Source organism: Dendrobates tinctorius, unplaced genomic scaffold, assembly GCF_039654945.1.
Source record: "Dendrobates tinctorius isolate UK_male_01 unplaced genomic scaffold, ASM3965494v1 ptg000010l, whole genome shotgun sequence".
NCBI classification, from domain to species: domain Eukaryota; kingdom Metazoa; phylum Chordata; class Amphibia; order Anura; family Dendrobatidae; genus Dendrobates; species Dendrobates tinctorius.
Genome location: NW_027361678.1, coordinates 12,536,638 through 12,559,367, shown reverse-complemented (window position 1 = coordinate 12,559,367; position 22,730 = coordinate 12,536,638). Strand labels below are relative to the sequence as shown.

At 46.5% G+C, this 22,730-nt stretch overlaps 1 protein-coding gene across 5 annotated transcripts in view; it reads right to left on the bottom strand.

Annotated features, from left to right (window-relative positions):
- Positions 1 to 22,730, bottom strand: part of CEP128 (centrosomal protein 128) — a 270,620-nt gene that overhangs the window by 40,340 nt on the left and 207,550 nt on the right. For 3 of the 5 annotated variants that reach the window (XM_073587050.1, XM_073587051.1, XM_073587049.1), the window contains 2 exons: positions 15,478 to 15,527; positions 14,403 to 14,426 (listed from right to left, as the gene is read on the bottom strand). The exons of 1 other annotated variant lie outside the window; for it this stretch is intronic. In XM_073587050.1, coding sequence (XP_073443151.1) covers positions 14,403 to 14,426; positions 15,478 to 15,527 — 74 coding nt within the window. The remainder of the gene's footprint in view (positions 1 to 14,402; positions 14,427 to 15,477; positions 15,528 to 22,730) is intronic. One more of the 5 variants, XM_073587055.1, reaches the window with a different exon arrangement.

Below are 22,730 nucleotides of genomic sequence, written 5' to 3'. Positions count from 1 at the left end.
TTATAGGTCAGCTATCAATTATATGCAATCATAACATTTAACATGTACAGATATAATAATCGCGTGTCCCCGTGGCAGTGACTGTGGATCCACGAATAAATAGCGCACTAGCGACTCAGACAGGGACGCCGAAGCAAATTGCGTAGTGATAGCGCAGTAGTGGCCACCAATCGGAGCAGAGGGGCGTGGAAAAGGCAACGATGAAGCACGCCTATTGAGGTCTGAGTCATCAGAATAGCTGCTGTGTGACAAGGTCCCAACAACCGCCGAGGTCGTTATATGGATCGCCGGATCGTTGCTGCGTCGTTGAGTAAATCTGCCTGTTTGACAGCTTACTAGCGACCATGTAGCGATGTACCAGCGATCCTTACCAGGTCGAATCGTTGTCGGGATCGCTGTAGCGTCGCTATGTGTAACGGGACCCTAAGGCAGGAGCGCGGGATGCAGTAATGGACCAGAGGCAGAGCAAGGGTTAAAGGGGGTTTAACCTATTAATGACAGCCAATAAGTCTTTTAACTGATCTGAGATACAAGAGAATAACATCCCCATACAGATGACAATCCAGCAGCTGTCTGCTGTACACTATAGAATCATAGAATCGTAGAGTTGGAAGGGACCTCCTGGGCCATCTGGTCCAACCCCCTGCTCAAAGCAGGATTCGCTAAATCATCCCAGTTAGATGTCTGTCCAGCCTCTGTTTGAAGACTTCCATTGAAGGAGAACTCACCACTTCTCGTGGCAGCCTGTTCCACTCATTGATCACTCTAACTGTCAAAAAGTTTTTTCTAATATCTAATCTGTGTCTCCTCCCATTCAGCTTCATCCCATTGCTTCTAGTCTTTCCTTGTGCAAATGAGAATAAAGTTGATCCTTCTACAATGTGACAGCCCTTTAGATATTTGTAGACAGCTATTAAGTCTCCTCTCAGTCTTCTCTTTTGCAAACTAAACATTCCCAAATCCTGCAACCTTTCCTCATAAGACAGGGTTTGCAGACCGGTCACCATTCTGGTCGCTCTTTTCTGAACTTGCTCCAGTTTGTTGATGTCTTTTTTAAAATGTGGTGCCCAAAATTGGACACAATATTCCAGATGAGGTCTGACCAAAGAGGAGTAGAGGGAAATAATGACTTCACGTGATCTAGACTGTATGCTTCTGTTAATACATCCTAGAATTGCATTTGCCTTTTTTGCTGCTGCATCACACTGTTGACTCATATTCAGTCTGTGATCTATTAGTATACCCAAGTCTTTTTCACATGTGCTGTCACTTAGCCCTATTCCTCCCATTCTATATATGCTTTTTTCATTTTTATTGCCCAGATGTAGTACTTTGCATTTCTCCCTGTTAAAAACCATTCTGTTAGTTGCTGCCCACTTCTCCAGTTTATTTAAATCTTTTTGAATCCTCTCTCTCTCTTCTCTAGTATTAGCTATCCCTCCTAGCTTTGTGTCATCAGCAAATTTAATCAGTTTACCCTCAATTCCTTCATCTAAATCGTTGATAAAGATGTTGAACAATACAGGGCCCAGGACAGAGCCCTGTGGTACCCCACTTGAGACATTCTTCCAACTGGATGTGCAGCCATTTACGACCACTCTTTGGGTCCGATCACTAAGCCAGTTATGAATCCACCTAACAGTTGCCTTGTCCATTCCATACTTCCAAACATCCTGTCTTACCATTTCATCATTTTCATCCTGTAAAAATCCTATAGCATCTTTGACTTTTCTTTTACTTTTGACATATCCCCAAAATCCTTTATTATTGCTTTTGACATCTCTTGCAAGCCTCAATTCATTTTCAGCTTTAGATAATCTGATTTGTGCCTTGCAGGTTCTGCAGACAGCATTATATTCTTCTTTAGATATGCCTCCTTCTTTCCATTTTATAAACATTTTTTGCTTCCTTTTTAGCATGTGCTTAAGTTCTGTGTTCATCCATCCTGGTTTCCTTAAATGCTTCCTATTCTTCCCTCTTTTCGGAATTGTTAACAACTGTGCTTTGAGAATTTCATTTTTCAAGATTTCCCATCCTTCCTGGACATTTTTGTCTTTAAGGATATCCAGCCATTGGATCCCTCCAATTCTCTTTCTGAATCCCTTAAAATTTGCCTTTCTGAAATCTAACCTTGACGTCTGAGTCTTCACAGGTCTTCCGCCTCTAGTTATCCAAAATTCTAAAATAGCATGGTCGCTACCTCCTAGGGTCCCAGCCACTTTTACCTCCTCAACCATTTCCTCCCTGTTTATAAGGATTAGATCCAAGGTAGCAGTTCCCCTTGTTTTCTCCTTTACCTTTTGGAAGATAAAGTTGTCAGCAAGAGAGGATAAGAATTTCCTTGACCTGTTAGTTTTGCCTGAGAGAGATTCCCAACAAATGTCTGGATAGTTGAAATCTCCCATGACAACTATGTCATATTTTTTGGAGAACTTGGCCATTTGATGCATAAAGAGTTCATCCATATCTTCAGCTTGCACAGGCGGCCTGTAGTAAATGCCTACAATGGTGTCCTTTCCATTGTTCTTTCCTTGTATTCTTACCCAAACAGTTTCCACAGAACTCCCAGTCTCTGAAGCTTCAATCTCTGTGCAGATATACGCATTTCTAACATACAATGCGACACCCCCTCCTCGTTTATCAAGTCTGTTTCTTGCAAATAAGTTGTATCCTTCTAGTCTTGTATTCCAATCATGTGTATTGTCCCACCAAGTTTCAGTGATTCCAATGACATCATATTTCTTTTCCTGTGTTAGTAGTTCCAATTCTCCTTGTTTGTTGCCCATGCTTTGTGCATTAGTATAGAAACATTTTAGTTTGTGATTGGTTTCTCTTTCTCCAATATTTTTTTTAATTAGATTCTTTCGTCTTTGTTCTTCCTTTCCACTTCTAATAGCAGAGTTCTCAGTAGCATTTGTCAGGTGTATGGCTTTTTCTGGTCTTTTGCTTCCCTTCCCATGTTGTTCTAGTTTAAAGCTCTCCTTACAAGTGTAGCAAGGCGACTTCCAAATACCTGCTTTCCAGTCTTCGTAAGGTGCACCCCATCTCTAGCAAGTAGTCCATCGTGATCCAGAAATCCAAATCGTTGCTGACGGCACCATCGACGTAGCCAGTTGTTCACCTGCAGAATCTTATTCCACCTCCTTGTTCCATGGCCATCCACTGGGAGGATGGAAGAGAAGACCACCTGCGCTCCCAGTTCTTTCACTTTCTTGCCTAAGTCTTCAAAGTCTCTGCAGATGGTTTCCAGGTCGTTTCTTGCGGTGTCATTTGTCCCCACATGTAGTAGCAGGAATGGGTAGTCATCTGTAGGTCTGAAGAGTCCTGATATCCTGTCAGACACATCTTTAATTTTTGCACCTGGAAGACAGCACATTTCTCTTGAAGTTATATCCGGTCTGCAGATAGCGGCCTCTGTTCCTCTCAACAGGGAATCCCCCATGACCACCACTCTCCGTTTCTTCTTCACAACATTTTTCTTTCTCCATCCAGGAGGACTCTGAAGGCGTACAAGGTTGCTGTTTGTTGGCAAAGTCTTATCCTGATGTATTTCTTCATCGTTTTCCTGTGTGAGAGCCTGGTACTGGTTTCTGAGCAGTATTGGTGCTGACTGCCTCCTGATCCTCCTGCTTCTCTGGGTCACATGTCTCCATTCCTCTGTTTCTTCAGGTGCACTTCGAATTTCTTCTCTTTCTGTAACATGAAGAGATAATTCTGCTCTGTCCAAGAACTCTTCACCTTCCTTAATGATCTTCAACGTAGCTAACCTCTCTTCGAGATTTTGCAACTTTTCCTCCAACAGGGTAACAAGCTTGCATTTGTGGCATGTGAAGTTTGGCTTTTCCACTGGTAAATCTGTGAACATGTAGCAAGAAATGCAGCTCACCAAATGGCTCCTGGCCTCTTCCATCTTGAGATTTCTTAAAAAGATGAAAGATGAGTGTCGGCGCGCGGTTTCTCCGATTTCCTCTTTTCAGCTGCAACGGCCAAAACCCAGTGATCGTTGAGCTCGCGGAGACTCTTCACTTATCCCAAAAGGCACTGGGAATATGCAAATGATCTTCCCCTGGTTTCTCCGATTTCCTCTTTTCAGCTGCAACGGCCAAAACCCAGTGATCGTTGAGCTCGCGGAGACTCTTCACTTATCCCAGAAGGCACTGGGAATATGCAAATGATCTCCTCAAGACTCTTCCCCTGGTTTCTCCGATTTCCTCTTTTCAGCTGCAACGGCCAAAACCCAGTGATCGTTGAGCTCGCGGAGACTCTTCACTTATCCCAGAAGACACTGGGAATATGCAAATGATCTCCTCAAGACTCTTTCCCTGGTTTCTCCGATTTCCTCTTTTCAGCTGCAACGGCCAAAACCCAGTGATCGTTGAGCTCGCGGAGACTCTTCACTTATCCCAGAAGGCACTGGGAATATGCAAATGATCTCCTCAAGACTCTTCCCCTGGTGTCCCATAGCTGACAACTTGCTGCATTAGCCACGATGAGTGTTGGCACCGTCCATATCTGTTTAACCCCTTAGATGCTGCTGTCAATAGTGACTAAATCTTATAAATGGTTAAGTGTGGGGGCTTCCTATCTATCCCCATCAGCATCTGCCGGCTATAGTAACATGTTCAGACGTTAGTGACATTTAGGTCGTAAAAGTATTTTTTCATTCCTGTTATGTCACTTTGCTTTAATTCCTGAAAAGCACCTGAAACTTTAATAAACTACCTGACAACAGTTTTCAATTTGTCAAGGGGTGCTGTTTTTAAAATAGTATCACTTTTGGGGGGTTTCCAATATATGACCCCCAAAGTCACTTCAATCCTGGATAGGTCCCTAAAAAAATATTTTGTAAATTTCCTTGGAAAAATGAAAAATTGCTCCTACAGTTTTAAACCTCCTAAAATGCTAACAAAATTAAATAACATTTTACAAATGGTGCTGATTTAAAGCAGACATGAGGGAAATGTTATTTATTAATGTTTTTTGTGTGGTATGACTATCTTGATTAAAGGGATAATCTTTCAAAGTTTGAAAATTGGAATTTCTTTTACAGTTTTGTCAAATTTCTGACTATTTTTAAAAATAAACACAAAACATATCGACCTAAATGTACCGTTATCATAAAGTATAATGTGTCACAAAGAAAACAGTCTCAAAATCACTGGGATATATTGAAGTGTTCCAGAGTTATTACTACATAAAGTGACACTGGTCAGATTTCAAAAATTTAGCCACGTCACTAAGGGGTTAATAATAAAGTCGATACTCCAAACAGGGAGAAGTGGGGAAAGAGCTTACCTCAGTGGGGAGTATTATAATTAGGATAACAGGTCTAGGCAAATAAGGGAAACAGTTCAGAAGTAATAAACTTATCAAACCAGCGACTTCAGCAGTTGGAGTCCTGGGTGAAAACGTTGGCGCCAAAGCCGTGGGACGTACGGGGTACGGCGTAGTCTTGGAGAAGATCGCGTCCTGGATCCTGGCGACGGCGGTGATTCCTCGTGGTCTTGGTGATGTTCCTGGGTCCAGAAGATGAGGGGACTGAGAAGATAAAGTCTCTATTCTGGGCAGAATTTATCACTGCGCGGCGACTGTAAGCAGACTTATCAGGGCTCAGTTCAAAACGGGTCATCTGGCTTTCCTGCCATCACGGGCGCGTGTCTACGTTACTCCCACGGGCTTTTTGACTCGCGGTCAGCGGTATCAGTGGTGTCAGCAGCAGCAGTGGTGTCAGCGGTAGCAGTGGAGTCGGCGGCCACGAGACAAGTGTCTGTCGACAGTCCCTGGTTGTGACGCTGCAGCCCCTCAGGCTTGGGCCTGCTCCGACGCGATGCTCCGAGGTCAGAGCACTCACACTGTCCACCTGAGCACTGTGCGTTCCCGCCAAGACTGTCTCATTTCTCGCGCGCCGTGGCTTTTTAAGCTTAGCCGCGACCCCTATCACTGAGTGAAAAAAACGGTCTGGGGCTTCAAGCTTTCCCACGTACAACAAAGGTGACAGCCCCGACAGTTCCGGATCCGTCACGGAAAAGGTACGCCTGACCTGGTTCTTCTCCTTACATGTGCACAAAAAAGCTGAGTTTCTAGGTTCCAGACAGACTCTTGCATCTTTCATTCCAGCCACTAGACGGCTACGCTAACTTTGGTCTTGATAAAACACAGTAGACATACACCAGCAGATGACATGGCTCCCCAAACCATCACTGATTGTGGAAACTTCACACTAGACCTCAGGCAGCTTGGATTGTCTGTATCTCCACTCTTCCTTCAGGCTCTGGGACTTTGATTTCCAAGGTCTAGTGTGAAGTATCCACAGTCAATGATGGTTTTGGGAGCCATATCATCTGCTGGTGTATGTCCACTGTGTTTTATCAAGACCAAAGTCAGCGCAGCCATCTACCAAGAAATTTTAAAACACGTCATGCTTCCCTCTACCGACAAGCTTTTTGGAGATGGCAATTTCATTCTCCAGCAGGACTTGGCACCTGTTCACATTGCCAAATGTACCAATTCCTGTGTTACAAACAACAGTATCACTGTGCTTGATTGGCAGCAAATTCGCCTGACCTTAACCCCATATGGGGTATTGTCAAGAGGAAGATGAGACGCCAGACCCAACAATGCAGACGAGCTGAAGGCTGCTATCAAAGTAACCTGGGCTTCCATAACTCCTCAGCAGTGCCACAGGCTGATCGCCTCTATGCCACGCCGTATTAATGCAGAAATTGCTGCAAAAGGAGCCCTGACCAAGTATTGAGTGCATTTACTGAATATATATATATATATATATATATATATATATATATATATACACACACACACACACACAAACACACTGTATATACACACATATATACATAGACACACTGCCCAATATCTAATATATAAAGCTCAAAGTGTGTATGTGTGTGTGTGTGTGTTTGTTTGTATGTCCGGGATAGGCATCCGCACCGTCGCAGCTATAGCCACAAAATTTGGCACAGTCACACGTCTGGACCCCGAGAGCGTCCTAAGCTATGTTGTGAGGCAAAATTTTAACCCCGCGCGTTCCAATTCACCAAACAATTTTGCCCCTATCTACATACTGGGGGAAAAAGTGTGTGCGCGTCAAGTCCCGCCCCTCATTGTGATGTCACAATGCCCCTATTTGCATACTGGGGAAGCAGTGTGTGCGCGCCAAGCCCCGCCCCTCATTATGATGTCACAATGGTTGCCATGGCGACGCTGATGTCATCAAAGGTTGCAAGCCCCGCCGCCGCTCATTATGATGTCATAATGGTTGACTATGAGATGGAGGATGTGTGATGAGTATATGGGCACCGGACTATGGGATGGAGGATATGTATGATGGGTATATGGGAACGGCACTATGGGATGGAGGATATGTATATGGGCACGGGACTATGGGATGGAGGATATGTAAGATGGGAATATGGGAACGGGACTATGGGATGGAGGATGTGTGTTGGGTATATGGGCACTGGACTATGGGATGGAGGATATGTATGACGGGTATATGGGCACGGGACTATGGGATGGCGGATATGTATATGGGTACGGGACTATGGGATGGAAGATGTGTGATGGGTATATGGGCACTGGACTATGGAATAGAGGATATGTTTGACGGGTATATGGGCACGGGACTATGGGATGGTGGATATGTATATGGGCACGGGATTACGGGATGGAGGATGTGTGATGGGTATATGGGCACTGGACTATAGGATGGAGGATATGTATGACGGGTATATGGGCACGGGACTATGAGATGGCGGATATGTATGATGGGTATATGGGCACTCGACTATGGGATGGAGGATATGTATGATGGGTATATGGGCACGGGACTATGAGATGAAGGATGTGTGATGGGTATATGGGCACTCAACTATGGGATGGCGAATATGTATGATGGGTATATGGGCATGAGACTATGGGATGGAGAATATGTATGATGGGTATATGGGCATGGGACTATGGGATGGAGGATGTGTGATGGGTATATGGGCACTCGACTTTGGGATGGAGGATATGTATGATGGGTATATGGACACGGGCCTATGGGATCGTGGATATGTATGATGGGTATATGGGCACGGGACTATGGGATGGAGGATAATTATAATTTTCTATAACTAACCACAGTTAGTTACTATGCCCCGGGCAGCGCCGGGCTCTTCAGCTAGTATATATATATATTCGTCCTATCATGTCTGTCTGTCTGTAAGCGAAATCGTGGGTCGCTGATCGGTTGCGGCCGCCACCAATCAGCGACAGGCGGAGCTGTTTGTAACGGTAAGCTGTGCCTACCGCTCAATCGGGCGCAGGCCTTAATCTGTAAAAAAGAAAACTAAAATAAAAAAAATGTTATTCTCACCTTCCGACGGCCTCCGATCTTCTTTCCACGCGCCCGGCCTCGCGGTCCCAGTAATGTCTTGCACTTTAGGCCGGAGATGACGTCACTCTTGCGAGAGCGCGACGTCATCAGCGATGTTTGGCGCAAGGCATTACTGGGACCGCAAGGCCGGGCGCGTGGAGTGGAGATCGTGGGCCGTCGGAAGGCGAGTATATAACTATTTTTTATTTTAACAGAGACCATGCATACCAGGAAAGGGGGGTGACGGGCCCACGCATACGAGGAAAGGGGGGTGAGGGTGACCATGCATACCAGCAAAGGGGGGTGAAGGTGACCATGCATACCAGCAAAGGGGGGGTGAGGGGGACCATGCATACCAGCAATGGGGGGTGAGGGGGACCATGCATACCAGCAATGGGGGGGACCATGCATACCAGCAATGGGGGGGGACCATGCATACCAACAAAGGGGGGGTGAGGGTGACCATGCATACTAGGAAAGGGGAGGTGAGGGTGACCATGCATACCAGGATAGGGGAGTGACGGTGACCATGCATACCAGGATAGGGGGGTGAGAAGACCATGCATACCAGGATTGCGGGGTAAGGGTGACCATGCATACCAGGAAAGGGGGGTGAGGGTGACCATGCATGCCAGGAAAGGGGGGGTCAAGGTGACCATGCATACTAGGAAAGGGAGGTAAAGGTGACCATGCATACCAGGAAAGGGGGGTGAGGGTGAGCATGCATACCAGGAAAGGGGGGTGAGGGTGACCATGCATACCAGGATAGGGGGGTGAGGGTGACCATGCATACCAGGATAGGGGGGTGAGGGTGACCATGCATACCAGGAAAGGGAAGTGAGGGGACCATGCATACCAGGAAAGGGGGGTGAGGGGAACCATGCATATCAGGAAAAGGGGGGGAGGGGACCATGCTTACCAGGAAAGAGGGGTGAGAGGACCATGCATACCAGGATTGGGGGGTGAGTGGACCATGCATATCAGGATTGAGGGGTGAGTGGACCATTGCTTACCAGGATTGCGGGGTGAGGGCTACCATGCTTACCAGGATTGGGGGGTGAGGGGACCATGAATATCAGGATTGGGGGGTGAGGGTGACAATGCATACCAGGATAGGGGGGTGAGGATGACCATGTATACCAGGAAAGGGAAGTGAGGGGACCATGCATACCAGGATAGGGGGGTGAGGGTGACCATGTATACCAGGAAAGGAAAGTGAGGGGACCATGCATACCAGGAAAGGGAAGTGAGGGGAACCATGCATATCAGGAAAAGGGGGGGAGGGGACCATGTTTACCAGGAAAGAGGGGTGAGAGGACCATGCATACCAGGATTGGGGGGTGAGTGGACTATGCATTTCAGGATTGGAGGGTGAGGGGACCATGCATTTCAGGATTGGAGGGTGAGGGGACCATGCTTACCAGGATTGCGAGGTGAGGGCTACCATGCTTACCAGGATTGGGGGGTGAGGGGACCATGAATATCAGGATTGGGGGGTGAGGGTGACCATGCATACCAGGATTGGGGGGGTGAGAGGACCATGCATACCAGGAAAGGGGGGTGACGGGACCATGAATACCAGGATAGGGGGGTGAGGGGAACCATGCATATCAGGAAAGGGGGGTGAGGGGACCATGCTTACCAGGAAAGAGGGGTGAGAGGACCATGCATACCAGGATTGGGGGGTGAGTGGACCATGCATTTCAGGATTGGAGGGTGAGGGGACCATGCTTACCAGGATTGGGGGGTGAGGGCTACCATGCATATCAGGATTGGGGGGTGAGAGGACCATGCATATCAGGATTGGGGGGTGAGAGGACCATGCATATCAGGATTGGGGGGTGAGGGGACCATGCATTTCACGATTGGGGCATGAGGGGACCATGCATACCAGGAAAGGGGGGTGAGAGGACCATGCTTACTAGGATTGGAGGGTGAGGGGACTATGCTTACCAGGATTGGAGGGTGAGGGGACTATGCTTACCAGGATTGGGGGGTGAGGGGACCATGCATATCATGATTGGGGCGTGAGAGGACCATGCATACCAGGAAAGAGGGGTGAGGGTGACCATGCATACCAGGATTGGGGGGTGAGGGTGACCATGCATATCAGGATTGGGGGGTGAGAGGACCATGCATATCACGATTGGGGCGTGAGGGGACCATGCATACCAGGAAAGGGGGGTGACGGGACCATGCATACCAGGAAAGGGGGGTGAGGGGGACCATGCTTACCAGGAAAGAGGGGTGAGAGGACCATGCATACCAGGATTGGAGGGTGAGAGAACCGTGCTTACCAGGATTGGGGGGTGAGGGGATCATGCATATCAGGACTGGGGGGGAGGGGACCATGCATATCACGATTGGGGCATGAGGGGACCATGCATATCACGATTGGGGCATGAGGGGACCATGCATACCAGGACAGGGGGGTGAGAGGACCATGCTTACTAGGATTGGAGGGTGAGGGGACTATGCTTACCAGGATTGGAGGGTGAGGGAACTATGCTTACCAGGATTGGAGGGTGAGGGTACCATGCATATCACGATTGGGTCGTGAGAGAACCATGCATACCAGGAAAGAGGGGTGAGGGTGACCATGCATACCAGGATTGGGGGGTGAGGGTGACCATGCATATCAGGATTGGGGGGTGAGAGGACCATGCATATCAGGATTGGGGGGTGAGGGGACCATGCACATCACGATTGGGGCGTGAGGGGACCATGCATATCAGGAAAGGGGGGGTGACGGGACCATGCATACCAGGAAAGGGGGGTGAGGGGGACAATGCATACCAGGAAAGAGGGGCGAGAGGACCATGCATTCCAGGATTGGAGGGTGAGAGGACCATGCTTACCAGGATTGGGGGGTGAGGGGATCATGCATATCAGGATTGGGGGGTGAAGGGACCATGCATACCAGGATAGGGGGGAGGGGTATCATGCATATCAGGATTGGGGGGTGCATTATTGCATTATTATTAAAACTTCATAAATAAGATACATACATATTCTAGAATACCCGATGCGTTAGAATCGGGCCACCATCTAGTGTGTGTGTATATATATATATATATATATATATATATATATATATATATATATATATATATATATATATATATACACACACACACACTGTACCACTGAATAAGGCAGCCCCCATCCCCACACACTGCCTCTGTGAAAACTGCAACCCCTTTCACAATGATACGTTTGATGTTGGCTCCTGCTGGAGCTCTAACCAGCGCACGCTTGCACGCAATGTCTCTGCGTCTGTGCGGCCCCGGCGCCATTCGGCAGTGTGAGGACGTCAGTAGTGTGATGACGACATTACACGGCTGCACGGCCCTGGGGCTGACAGGCGCTCCTCTGCCCCAGTCTTGGCATCTTATGTACGCAAATAAATTTGAACAAGGTAAGTGAGCGGCGGTTGGCGTGCATGCCCACAGGAGGGCTATGCATGGCCCCTCTGGCACGCCACCACTGCTGTAGGCTATAGGTTGAGTTGATTGACTTATGTCGACAGTCAACCTTAAAAACTATGAAACTACAAAATTGTATTTGTGCAGCACCACGAACAGCGTCAAATTTAAAATAAAAATTGTAGAACTGCTTTTTGATGTTTCTTCCTATAAAGAGATAATGAGTTATATGTACCTCAAAAAGGTGCCTGATAAATACAATTCATTTTGGAAAACACAAGCCCTCACACATTAATACAATGGAACAGAAAACTAAAATCTAGCTACAAGAATGAGGATGGAAAAAAGGAAGAAAAAAAAAAAAAGCTTTGTCCTAAAGAAAGACCCCAAATGGCTCAGGGGCGGCTTCATCAGACTGGGCTTGTGCCCACAGGGCTTGCTAGTTTACAATGTACCACTTAATTAATTAGTGCTATTCTTAATATTCATGTATCTCCACCAGAAAACTACAACAATCAAATGCTGGATGAAGACACCATAAAAGATGCAAACTTCCCATGAATTCCTGCTCTGCCCCATATAGTAAAAACAAAAACACGAATATCCTAAAATAAAAAATTAAAAAATAAACTGCAAATAATGCATAAAGGTAATAATAATGATTATTGCATTATTTGCACTTTATTTTTTAATTTTTTATTTTAGGACATTAGTGTTTTTTGTTTTCTCTGTGTAATGGTCATGTGTTAATATGCACTTACATTGTGCATAAACACTAACTTACTTTCTCAGTTCAGACTTCAATTTTTTTATTCAATTCAATGTTCATTCTGTGCATATATGGGTGTGACCTCCCTCTTTCTGAGCTGGGAAATCCATCCTGCTTGGTCTATGCTTTACTAGTGGTTCAGTCCCTCGATCCTTGTTCACATTCACGTCACTTGGCAAGTTGAAAGGTTTTAAATACTAGAGTTAGGACTGTCCCACAAGGGTTGCCTTGACGTGGCGGGATGGCTTGTACATTCTTTTGATCAAAATTATGTTTACTAAATACCCTTATTATTACCTTTATGCATTGTTTGCAGTTTATTTTTTAATTTTTTATTTTAGGATATTTGTGTTTTTTGCTTTCTCTGTGTAATGGTCATGTGTTAATATGCACTTACATTGTGCATACACATTAACTTACTTTCTCAGTTAAGACTCCAGTATTTTTATTCTGCCCCATATAGTAGTAGCTGGCGTAGATTGGTGCAAAAACACCAAAAGTTGCAAGTTAAATTATTCAGGAAACGTGTGACGGCCATTACTGATAAAACTACATTTAATATATAAAATGTGTCATCTCTGAATATATTACTGAGGGCCAGTCTCATCCTGCCAGTCATCCTCGGTCTCATCCTGCCCGTCATTCTCATCCTGCCTGTCATCCTCATTCTCATCCTGCCCGTCATCCTCATTCTAATCCTGCACGTCACTCTCATCCTCATCCTTTCTATCATCCTTACTCTCATCCTGCCTGTCACCCTCGTTCTGCCTATCATCCTTATTCTCATCCTGCTCGCCATTCTCATCCTTCCCGTCATCCTTATTCTCATTCTGCCCGTCATCATTATTCTCATTCTGGTGATCATTCTTATTCTCATCCTGCTCGTCATCCTTATTCTCATCCTGCTCGTCATCCTCATCCTGTCCATCATCCACATTCTCATCCTTTCCATCACCCTTATTCTCATTCTGCCCGTCACTCTCATCCTTTCCATCATTCTTATTCTCATCCTGCCCATAATTCTCATTCTGCTCATCCTCCTCCTCCTGCCTGTCACTCTATTCCTGCCCGTCACTCTCATTCTCCTCCTACCAGTCACTCTCTTCCTGCCCATCATTTTCATCCTTATTCTCATTCTGCGCGTCACGCTCATCCTCATCTTTTCCATCATCCTTATTCTAATCCTGCCCTTCATCCTCATCCTGCCGGTCATTCTCCTCTTGCTCATCATCCTTATTCTCATCCTGCTTGTCATTCTCATTCCGCCTATCATCCTCATTCCCATCTTGCACGTCACTCTCAACCTTTCCATCATCCTTATTCTCATCCTGCCCATCATCCTCAGCCTGACAGTCATCCTAAGCCTGCCCGTCGCTCTCATTCTCCTATCAGTCACTGTCTTCCTGCTAATCATTCTCATCCTGCCCGTCACTCTCATCCTCATCCTTTTCATCATCCTTTTTCTAACCCTGCCGGTCACTCTCATTCCTGCCCGTCACTCTCATCCTCCTCCTGCCTGTCACTATTCCTACCCGTCACTCTCATTCTCCTCCTACCAGTCACTCTCTTCCTGCCAGTCATTCTCATCCTGACCATCATTCTAATTTTGCCATGCATTTTCGCCAGTGCCCCCACAGTCGGTACAGATTGATGAAAGGTACTGTCACTTTGACTTCTCTGTGGCTGTGGGGCAGAAGATGCAGCCCAATATACCCCATATGTCTATAGGTACCATCCCCCATCACTGGGGTGCACAAGCTCTTTGACTCACTCCTATGGCTACATAATAAGTTCTCAGCATCAATTGAGATGTTTCAGATAAATAACTCACCCGCTCCAGATCCACAACCCGATCCTGGGGGAGGAAAACATAAATGTCATCCAGTCCAGCACAAGTGTCATCCATTACATCAAGTTACATGACACCCATTATATTCCTGCCTGCCTCACTGGTATCTAATTGTGGAAGTAGAAGCTTTTCATCGGCATCACACTATACCAGGATTTTACACCTTCCCACCCCGGCACAGCCATGTCTGGGGGCCATGATCATCTTCACGGCATTAAAGTCTTCTGAGGACGTGTAGGGAAGGAGTAGGATACCTAGACTATGTTCACATAGTGTGGTATCCGGCAGAATTGCTTTTGCAGCAGTATTCCATATTGCAATAAAACTGTAAAGTTTGTGCCGCTATGCGAAATACCACAATGTAGCTACAATGTGAACGCAGCCTAATATCAGCCAACTGAACAGAGACAATTAACCCAAAAGTTCTCATCAGTCGCAAAGATGATTATGGCCCCGGCTCGTGCCTGGTATCCTGGAGAAGATGCTGCTTGACAGTTCTGCAACCCTTATTGTTTCACTTCTTCACCATTTTCAAGATCTCGGCTTGCTGTCAGTGACTGAAAACTTCTGGATTACAAATACCAGACTAATAAGCCGTCCAGATTGTGCAAGAAAACCTTTTTCTAATATCGGTGGTCAGAATGGATTATTGAAAGTCAGGCGTGTGTGTGCCGAAATTTATATATGGCAGAAATAGAGGGAGCGGAGTGTCCTCAAATACTAAAGATGAACCACTTCCTTCCGATCCATCTCCAGACGAGCGTATTATGGAGCGACTATGCGAGACGCCGGCCCCATTTCCGCCACCGAGCTGTAATGGCTCCAATAATTACACCCAAATTGCAGAACATTGAAAAGTATTCAGATGTTCCTCAGTCAAGCAGAGCTCATTATCCCTCGAGCCTTTACTCACAGGTCAGAGCAACCCAGAAAATACAACCAGGAGCAGGCTGATCTCCGCAAAGTTACTGAATCCTCTCAATCCAGAAGAAGGGAACAAGTTACCAACGTCGTGTGACGCCGCAGAGATGGGAAGATGCTGACAGACATCACTCACCTGCAGCAGCCACATCTCCTCATCTTGTCTGCGGTTCTTGTCCAGAAGCTCTGCAACCAGAAGACAGCAAGGGTCAGTGCAGAACGGCTCTGCTTCATCTGCCTGCGTACACAGTCATGGACCCATGCTGCAGGTCTCAATAATATGTGCAGGTGCCGGCCTCATTCACATTAATGGACCTCGAGAGCACATCAGGCAGTCATCACCAGTCTCACAGTGCACACAGAAAGGACACAACATGTGGTGGGTCCAGTGAGATGAGACCCCATGGGAAGGCCGAGTGTGGCAACCACGGCAAACAATGGAGGCCATATATCAAGACCAATAACTGACAGCCACCAATCCAACCACTGATATTTTATTTTCTTTAAAAGGTCTTTATTAAAGGGTTTGTTCAATTTCTAAAAGAAAAAAAAATATCCAATGACTTTCTGTTTTCAGTCACCTGACCAAAGCAACCAATCACGGGCCTCAGAGGGCATGTGCCCAAAAAACTAGACATCATGGTTTCATGGCCAGGCACAAACTGCCAGAGATACAAGAAAAATCCAAGAAAAGGTCAGAGCAGGCGCGTGAGCCCTAATGAACCAGACATTCCCTTTAATTGCATCCTGCACTGATTTTTCCTTGCACCAGTTACAGTCAATCTCAGTTACAGTCAATCTTCCCAAATGCATTTCTGTGCTTTTCCACCTTACTGCGCTCTGGGGCGACGTTTCTCATCCTATAAACACATTTTCGCTTCTCTCATTGGTCGAAAGCTCTTACTTCTCAGGAAGGGCGTCCTCATCACCCGACAGGTGACTCTGGAGGGCCACGGACAATACTGCCACCACAGTGGCTTGTCCCTATTAATGTGCACAGGGCTGCAGGCGACACAAGGTGAGATTCTTTGCTCTCAGATTTTACACCTTACAACCAGGCTCTCTGTGTCCCTATAATCCTCTTCCTCCCCTGCTGTGATTTCCCCAGCCAGGCCTAATCTCTGTCCCGTTTCGGGGACGTTCTCATTCCTATTTCTGCTGCTCATTGAGATTTATCTGCATTAAATTGGCTCCAGCAAAATGAGTTTTGCAGCTTTTGCTGGGAGCGCAAGAAGCGGCAAGATATGGAATGGCTGTCAGGGAAATAATAAGTACACAAAATGCAAGGCTTGGCACAAGTGTCAGAGCAAGATACCGAGAAGTGAAGAGATGGAGGCTGGCCTCACGCTGCAGCAGCGCCCACCACGCAGAAAAGTGAATGTCTGTGCAGCAAGTGGGCAACTTTCTAGGGAAGACTCCTTGGGTTGAGGACGGTGGAAGGAAATGTGCTCAATGTTACTTATAAGAAACAGTGGAAATCAAAATGTACTGCACATAAAAGCAATGCTGATCATTACAAGGGAGCATCCAGAATGACAGAACTAGAAGAGGTTTCGGATGTAGACAGCTCCGGTGTCACGAGAATAAAGAAGGGAAATATTGCTGATGCTACAGAACTAATGGTGCAGAGAAGATAAAGCCAGGATTAAATTCTGGAAATGCTGGAATTGTGTATTCCCCAGATGACGTGTCATTATATCCTCACACTTGATCAGTCTCATGGACAAGGAGTAACAGTGTGAACAGGAAGAAATGTGGAGAGGGTTTGGCCCGAGGTCCCCAGACTGGCAGGAACAATACGAAGAAGTGCCATTAATGGCGGAAAACGTGGCAGCTCACAGTCAGCGCTATAGGTGATGAGAAGGATGGTTACTGGACAACGACGGGTGAGTAACAGCAGGATGGACCATAATCACCAGGTCGGACCACAATAACCAGGCCAGACTACTATCACCAAGACTGACCACTATCACCAGGACCGACCACTATTAGAGACAATGGTGTTCATGTGATAGCCCTTCCAGATCTCTAGAAGGTCGAAAGCCATTAGCATTGTGCTTTGTCGGGGCTGCGGGCTGGAGACGCTCCCTCCGTCTGGGAATCCAGATCCTTTTTCCACATGTGACCGAGCTCTAATATTATTCTCACACAGCTCTGTTCCTTCTGGCAGCCAAGCGAATGTAAATCCTGTTTCTGCTGTTGAGGCCCCTTCAGATGGAGGAAGCTGGAACTTCAAGGGCAATGTTGAAAATCTTTTGGATTAACCGCGGGAAAGTTTATACAGGTGGTGAGAGAGTAGCAGGAAATTAAAGCAAAGCGCGGCTTCTGTTGGGTTTTGGCGTCTTTGCCAGCACTCACCTCCCTGCGCAGCCCCCCAAATTCACACTAAAAAGAATCCAAATGGTTGTATTGTCAGCACAATCTCTGCCCACTGAGGCCACTGCGATGGAATTAATGTGCTTGGGTTGGAAAGGTCAGGTTTTGTAGGGCCATTATTTATTGCCCCTACAACCAATAAATTGCCCTTTGTGCACCATGATTTATTCCATGAGGGGCTGTGGCTGTGCTTCTCAATGGGCACACCATGTGCATGCCAAGTGAAGAGGTCATTATGACACTGGGCACGGTGGAGGGTCCTGCCCGCTGCCATGTTCCCGGTGTCACAATAACTGGAGATTTTAATCAGTTGAGCTGGGTCACCCCGTTGTTTACCCTGAGTGCCCTGTACGGCCTCCATGTGTTGTCTAGAGTCAGTCACAGACATATTACACTCTGGCCAACACTGACTGCCCACACAGTCAGGGCACCAAGGCCACAAACCCACACCACAACGAACAGTCAGGTCAATGCAGGACAAGACAGCGCCCGTCTCACCCACCAACAGTAAGGGTATGGTCTTCTGTAAGTAAATCATTGTGGAAGGAAGAAGCATTTATCGCATGTTGCAAAGTGAGAAGCTTTAAAAACAGAAAAGTTAATAGTTTAGCATCAATTAACAAAATGCAACTTAATGAACAAAAAAAGAAATGAAAATCCCATCAGTATTTAATCAAAGCCCCGGGGCCGGATCATCACCACCCCTAGGACTCCTCATTCTTAATGACATTGGCTGGATGTTGGGGGTCATTGTCCAGATGCAGAATAAATTTGGAGCCAATCAGACACCCCCCGAAGGCATCACATGATGGGTAAGTGTCTGCTTGTATACGGCCCCTCAAATCCCTAATCTCACATCATCCAGTCTGTCCGGGATCACATGAAGAGAAAGAAGGATCCACACAAGCCTCATACACAGGAGATCTGGGGGCAGTTCTCCAAGATGTTTGGTATAACCTCCTGCGGAGATCCTCCATATCCTGAGTACAAGTGATGGAGGCGATGAGAAGTGATGGAGGCTATGGGCGATGGAGGCTACTGATGATGTAAGTGACAGATACTGGCGATGTAGGCTATGATCAGTCACCAGATACTAATGGAGGTGACGGGGGTCACCAGATACTGATGATGGAGGTGACGGGAGTCACCAGATACTGATGATGGAGGCGACGTGCGGTCACAGACACTGATGATGGAGGCGACGTGCGGTCACAGATACTGATGATGGAGGTGACGGGAGTCACCAGATACTGATGATGGAGGTGACGGGAGTCACCAGATACTGATGATGGAGGCGACGTGTGGTCACAGACACTGATGATGGAGGCGACGTGTGGTCACAGATACTGATGATGGAGGTGACGGGAGTCACCAGATACTGATGATGGAGGTGACGGGAGTCACCAGATACTGATGATGGAGGTGACGGAAGTCACCAGATACTGATGATGGAGGCGACGTGCGGTCACAGACACTGATGATGGAGGCGACGTGTGGTCACAGATACTGATGATGGAGGTGACGGGAGTCACCAGATACTGATGATGGAGGCGACGTGTGGTCACAGACACTGATGATGGAGGCGACGTGTGGTCACAGATACTGATGATGGAGGTGACGGGCGGTCAACAGATACTGATGATGGAGGTGACGGGCGTTCAACAGATACTAATGACGGAGGCGACGGGCGTTCAACAGATACTAATGACGGAGGCGACAGGCGATCACCAGAAACTAATGATGGAGGCGACAGGCGATCACCAGAAACTAATGATGGAGGCGACAGGCAGTCACCAGATACTGATGATGGAGGAGACGGGCGGTCACCAGATAACGATGATGGAAGCAACGTGCAGCCACCTAATACTGATGATGGAGGAAAACAGGAGGTCACCAGATACTGATGATGGAGGCAATGGGCGGTCACCAGAAACTGATGATGGAAGCAATGGGCGGACATCTAAAACTGATGAGGGAGGCGACAGGCAGTCACCAGATACTGATGATGGAGGCAACGGGCGGTCACAACATACTGATAATGGAGGCATTGGGCGGTCACCAGATACTGATGATTGAGGTGACGAGTAGTCATCAGATACTGATGATGAAGGTGGCGGATGGTCACCAAATACTAATGACGGAGGCAACGAGCGGTCATCTAATACTGATGAGGGAGGCGACAGGCGGTCACCAGATACTAATGATGGAGGCAACGGGCGGTTACCAGATACTAATGATAGAGGTGACGGGCGGTTACCAGATACTGATGATGGAAGCGATGGGCAGTCACCAGATACTGATGATGGAGGCAACAGGCGGTCACCAGATACTGATGATGGAGGCAACGGGCGGTCACCAGATACTGATGATGGAGACAACAGGTGGTCACCAGATACTGATGATGGAGGCAACAGGCGGTCACCAGATACTGATGATGGAGGCAACAGGCGGTCACCAGATACTGATGATGGAGGTGACGGGCAGTCACTAGATACTTATGATGGAAGAGATGGGCGGTCACCAGATATTTATGATAGAAGCGACGGGCGGTCACCTAATACTGATGAAGAAGGTGCCGGACGGTCACTTTGTATTTTGTTAATTGATAGAAATAAACCATTAACATTTCTAATTTTTGGAAGAGTCATGCTTTGTAGCATTTTATCCACACCTGCCCAAGACTTGGACAAGTACAATTTACACTGGCTGATATTGTGGAGTATTCCTGTGTAAACAGTGATGTATATTCACAATTGCTTTGTGCACATGGCTTACTACATGGGCCGATCAGTGTTATTGCTGCATGTGTTATTGCCTAAACTCATAAAATATAAAAAATACTTATCGGATATAATGAGTGCTGAAAAGGGGAAAAAAATTATAAATCGCCAGATTGACCCCGAAGAATGGAATAAAAATATCAAAAAGTCACAAGTAACCAAAATTGTAACAAAATAAACATGTTGATGTGCAAAAAAAAAAGCTCTCACACAGCTCCATCAACAGGAAGCTAAAAAGCTAAAAGTTATTGGTCTCACAAAATGACAATACAAGCAATTTGAATTTTAATGCCAAATTTACTCCCCAAACTTTACCACTAAACTAAACAAAAAAAAATGTCCTGGTTTCAGTGTAATGATGCCGAGCTGGAAAGTTTGTTCCCATGTCATGGCTACAGCACAATGAGCAACGTAAGAAGAAACCCCCAAAAGACGATTGTGAAATAGCGTTTTTCTTTCTTCACTATGCGACGGCACTACATCATATGGTAAAATGTGTTGTATCAATTAAAACTACAGCTTGGCCTGCAGAACAAGCCACAAAAATAATTAAAAAAAAAAAAGCTATCGAACAAGGCGAGGAAAATACAAAACAAACTAAAAATCGCCCTGTCCTTAAGGGGTTAAAGAACATTTCACAAAGCAAGAATGCAATGTGAAAATTGCTGCAGGTCTATGATGTTGGCAAGAGGCAGCAATCTCAGGACATACAAGACACTGGCACCACCTTCATGGCTGGTCACAGACCCCCAAGTCTGTGCTCCAGGGCCGGATCACTACAAGCAATATCCTCTGGATTTTCTAGCACAATACAGAGCTGCGTTGAGCGGCCGCCGCTTCTCTCTGTTCAGTCCGACAGGAGATGAAACATTGAGATTCAAGTAAAGGACAGAAACTGAAAAGAAAATCATGAACAAAAGATCTGCATACTCAGCACTGAGACTGTGTGTCACCAGGCCAAGGCAGATCAGACCTGAGGTCCTGGACATTGCTCCTGACACCCAGAAACAACAGCAGATTCCTGCCAAGTGGCGCTCACTGCCGCCACCACGGATCCAGGGTTTTAGACACAAGGAAAGCCACAGGTTTAACCTCTTCATGCCCACAAAAAGCCATCCTACACTCTCTCACTACAGAAAATAAGAGCCCACTCAGAGAGGCCACGTGGAGAACTCCAGGTCAGGGACTTGTAGTGGCGTAAGATGTCACCAACACCTGCCATCCTGCTGGTTCTAGTCACTGTAGAATCTCTTTACAGGATGAAAAATCTTAAAAAATAAGCTTTGCATAAATGTCATCATGACTAAAAAGACAAGCCACAAGTTCAGTGTTAATAGGAAAATAACGTGAAGGAGACTCTCACATAGGCTGGCCAGACACAGCGGACCTGCTGGTCTTCAGATCTAACACAAAGGAAGGACAAGTATCACAAAATGCATCTGCCAACCCCCACACCAATCTAGGATCCAGAGAGACCATCATTTCATCCTTGTCCCAAAACACAAGGGCTTTTAGGTCATCAGGGCTGGTTCTTGGAGTAGTAGCTAGGGTTAAAAAGGTTGACATTTCTAAACAAGAACTGACAGGACTCTCTACAACAAGAGGATTCAAAGGGCATGTCTCCAGCATCAAGACATATGACCAATGATATGACTGTGGTGGAACAAGCGGCCTCCATGAATGCCCTGAGTTGTCGAACATGGTTGGACTCCTTATTATATCATGGTCAGGGCAAGGATCCTCATAATAATACAGGAAAAATATAACATGGGACATCGGGTAAAGCGGGCTGCCCAAGAACATGATGAACCGACACGTCTCCGTTGTGCATAAAGCACAAGCGTCCGGACTGTGGCCATTGCCAAAGATTTGTTGGGAATCTCTCAGAGGCAAAAGTACTGGCTCCAGAAAATTTTTATCTTCTCTTCTTCTCTTGCTGACAACTTTATCTTTCAAAAGGTAGAAGAGAGAACATGAGGATCTGCAATCTTGGACCCAATTCTTACCAACAGGGAGGAAATGGTTGAGGACGTAAAGGTGGCTGGAAATTTAGGAGGCAGCGACATGCTATCCTCGAATTTTGGATTGCAAGAGGAGGAAGACCAGCGAGGACTCAGATTTTAAGATTGGACTTCAGAAAGGCAGATTTTAATGGACTCATAAAGAGGATAGGAAAGGTCCAATGGCTGGATGATCTAAAAGGACACAACTGTCCAAGAAGGATAGGAGATTT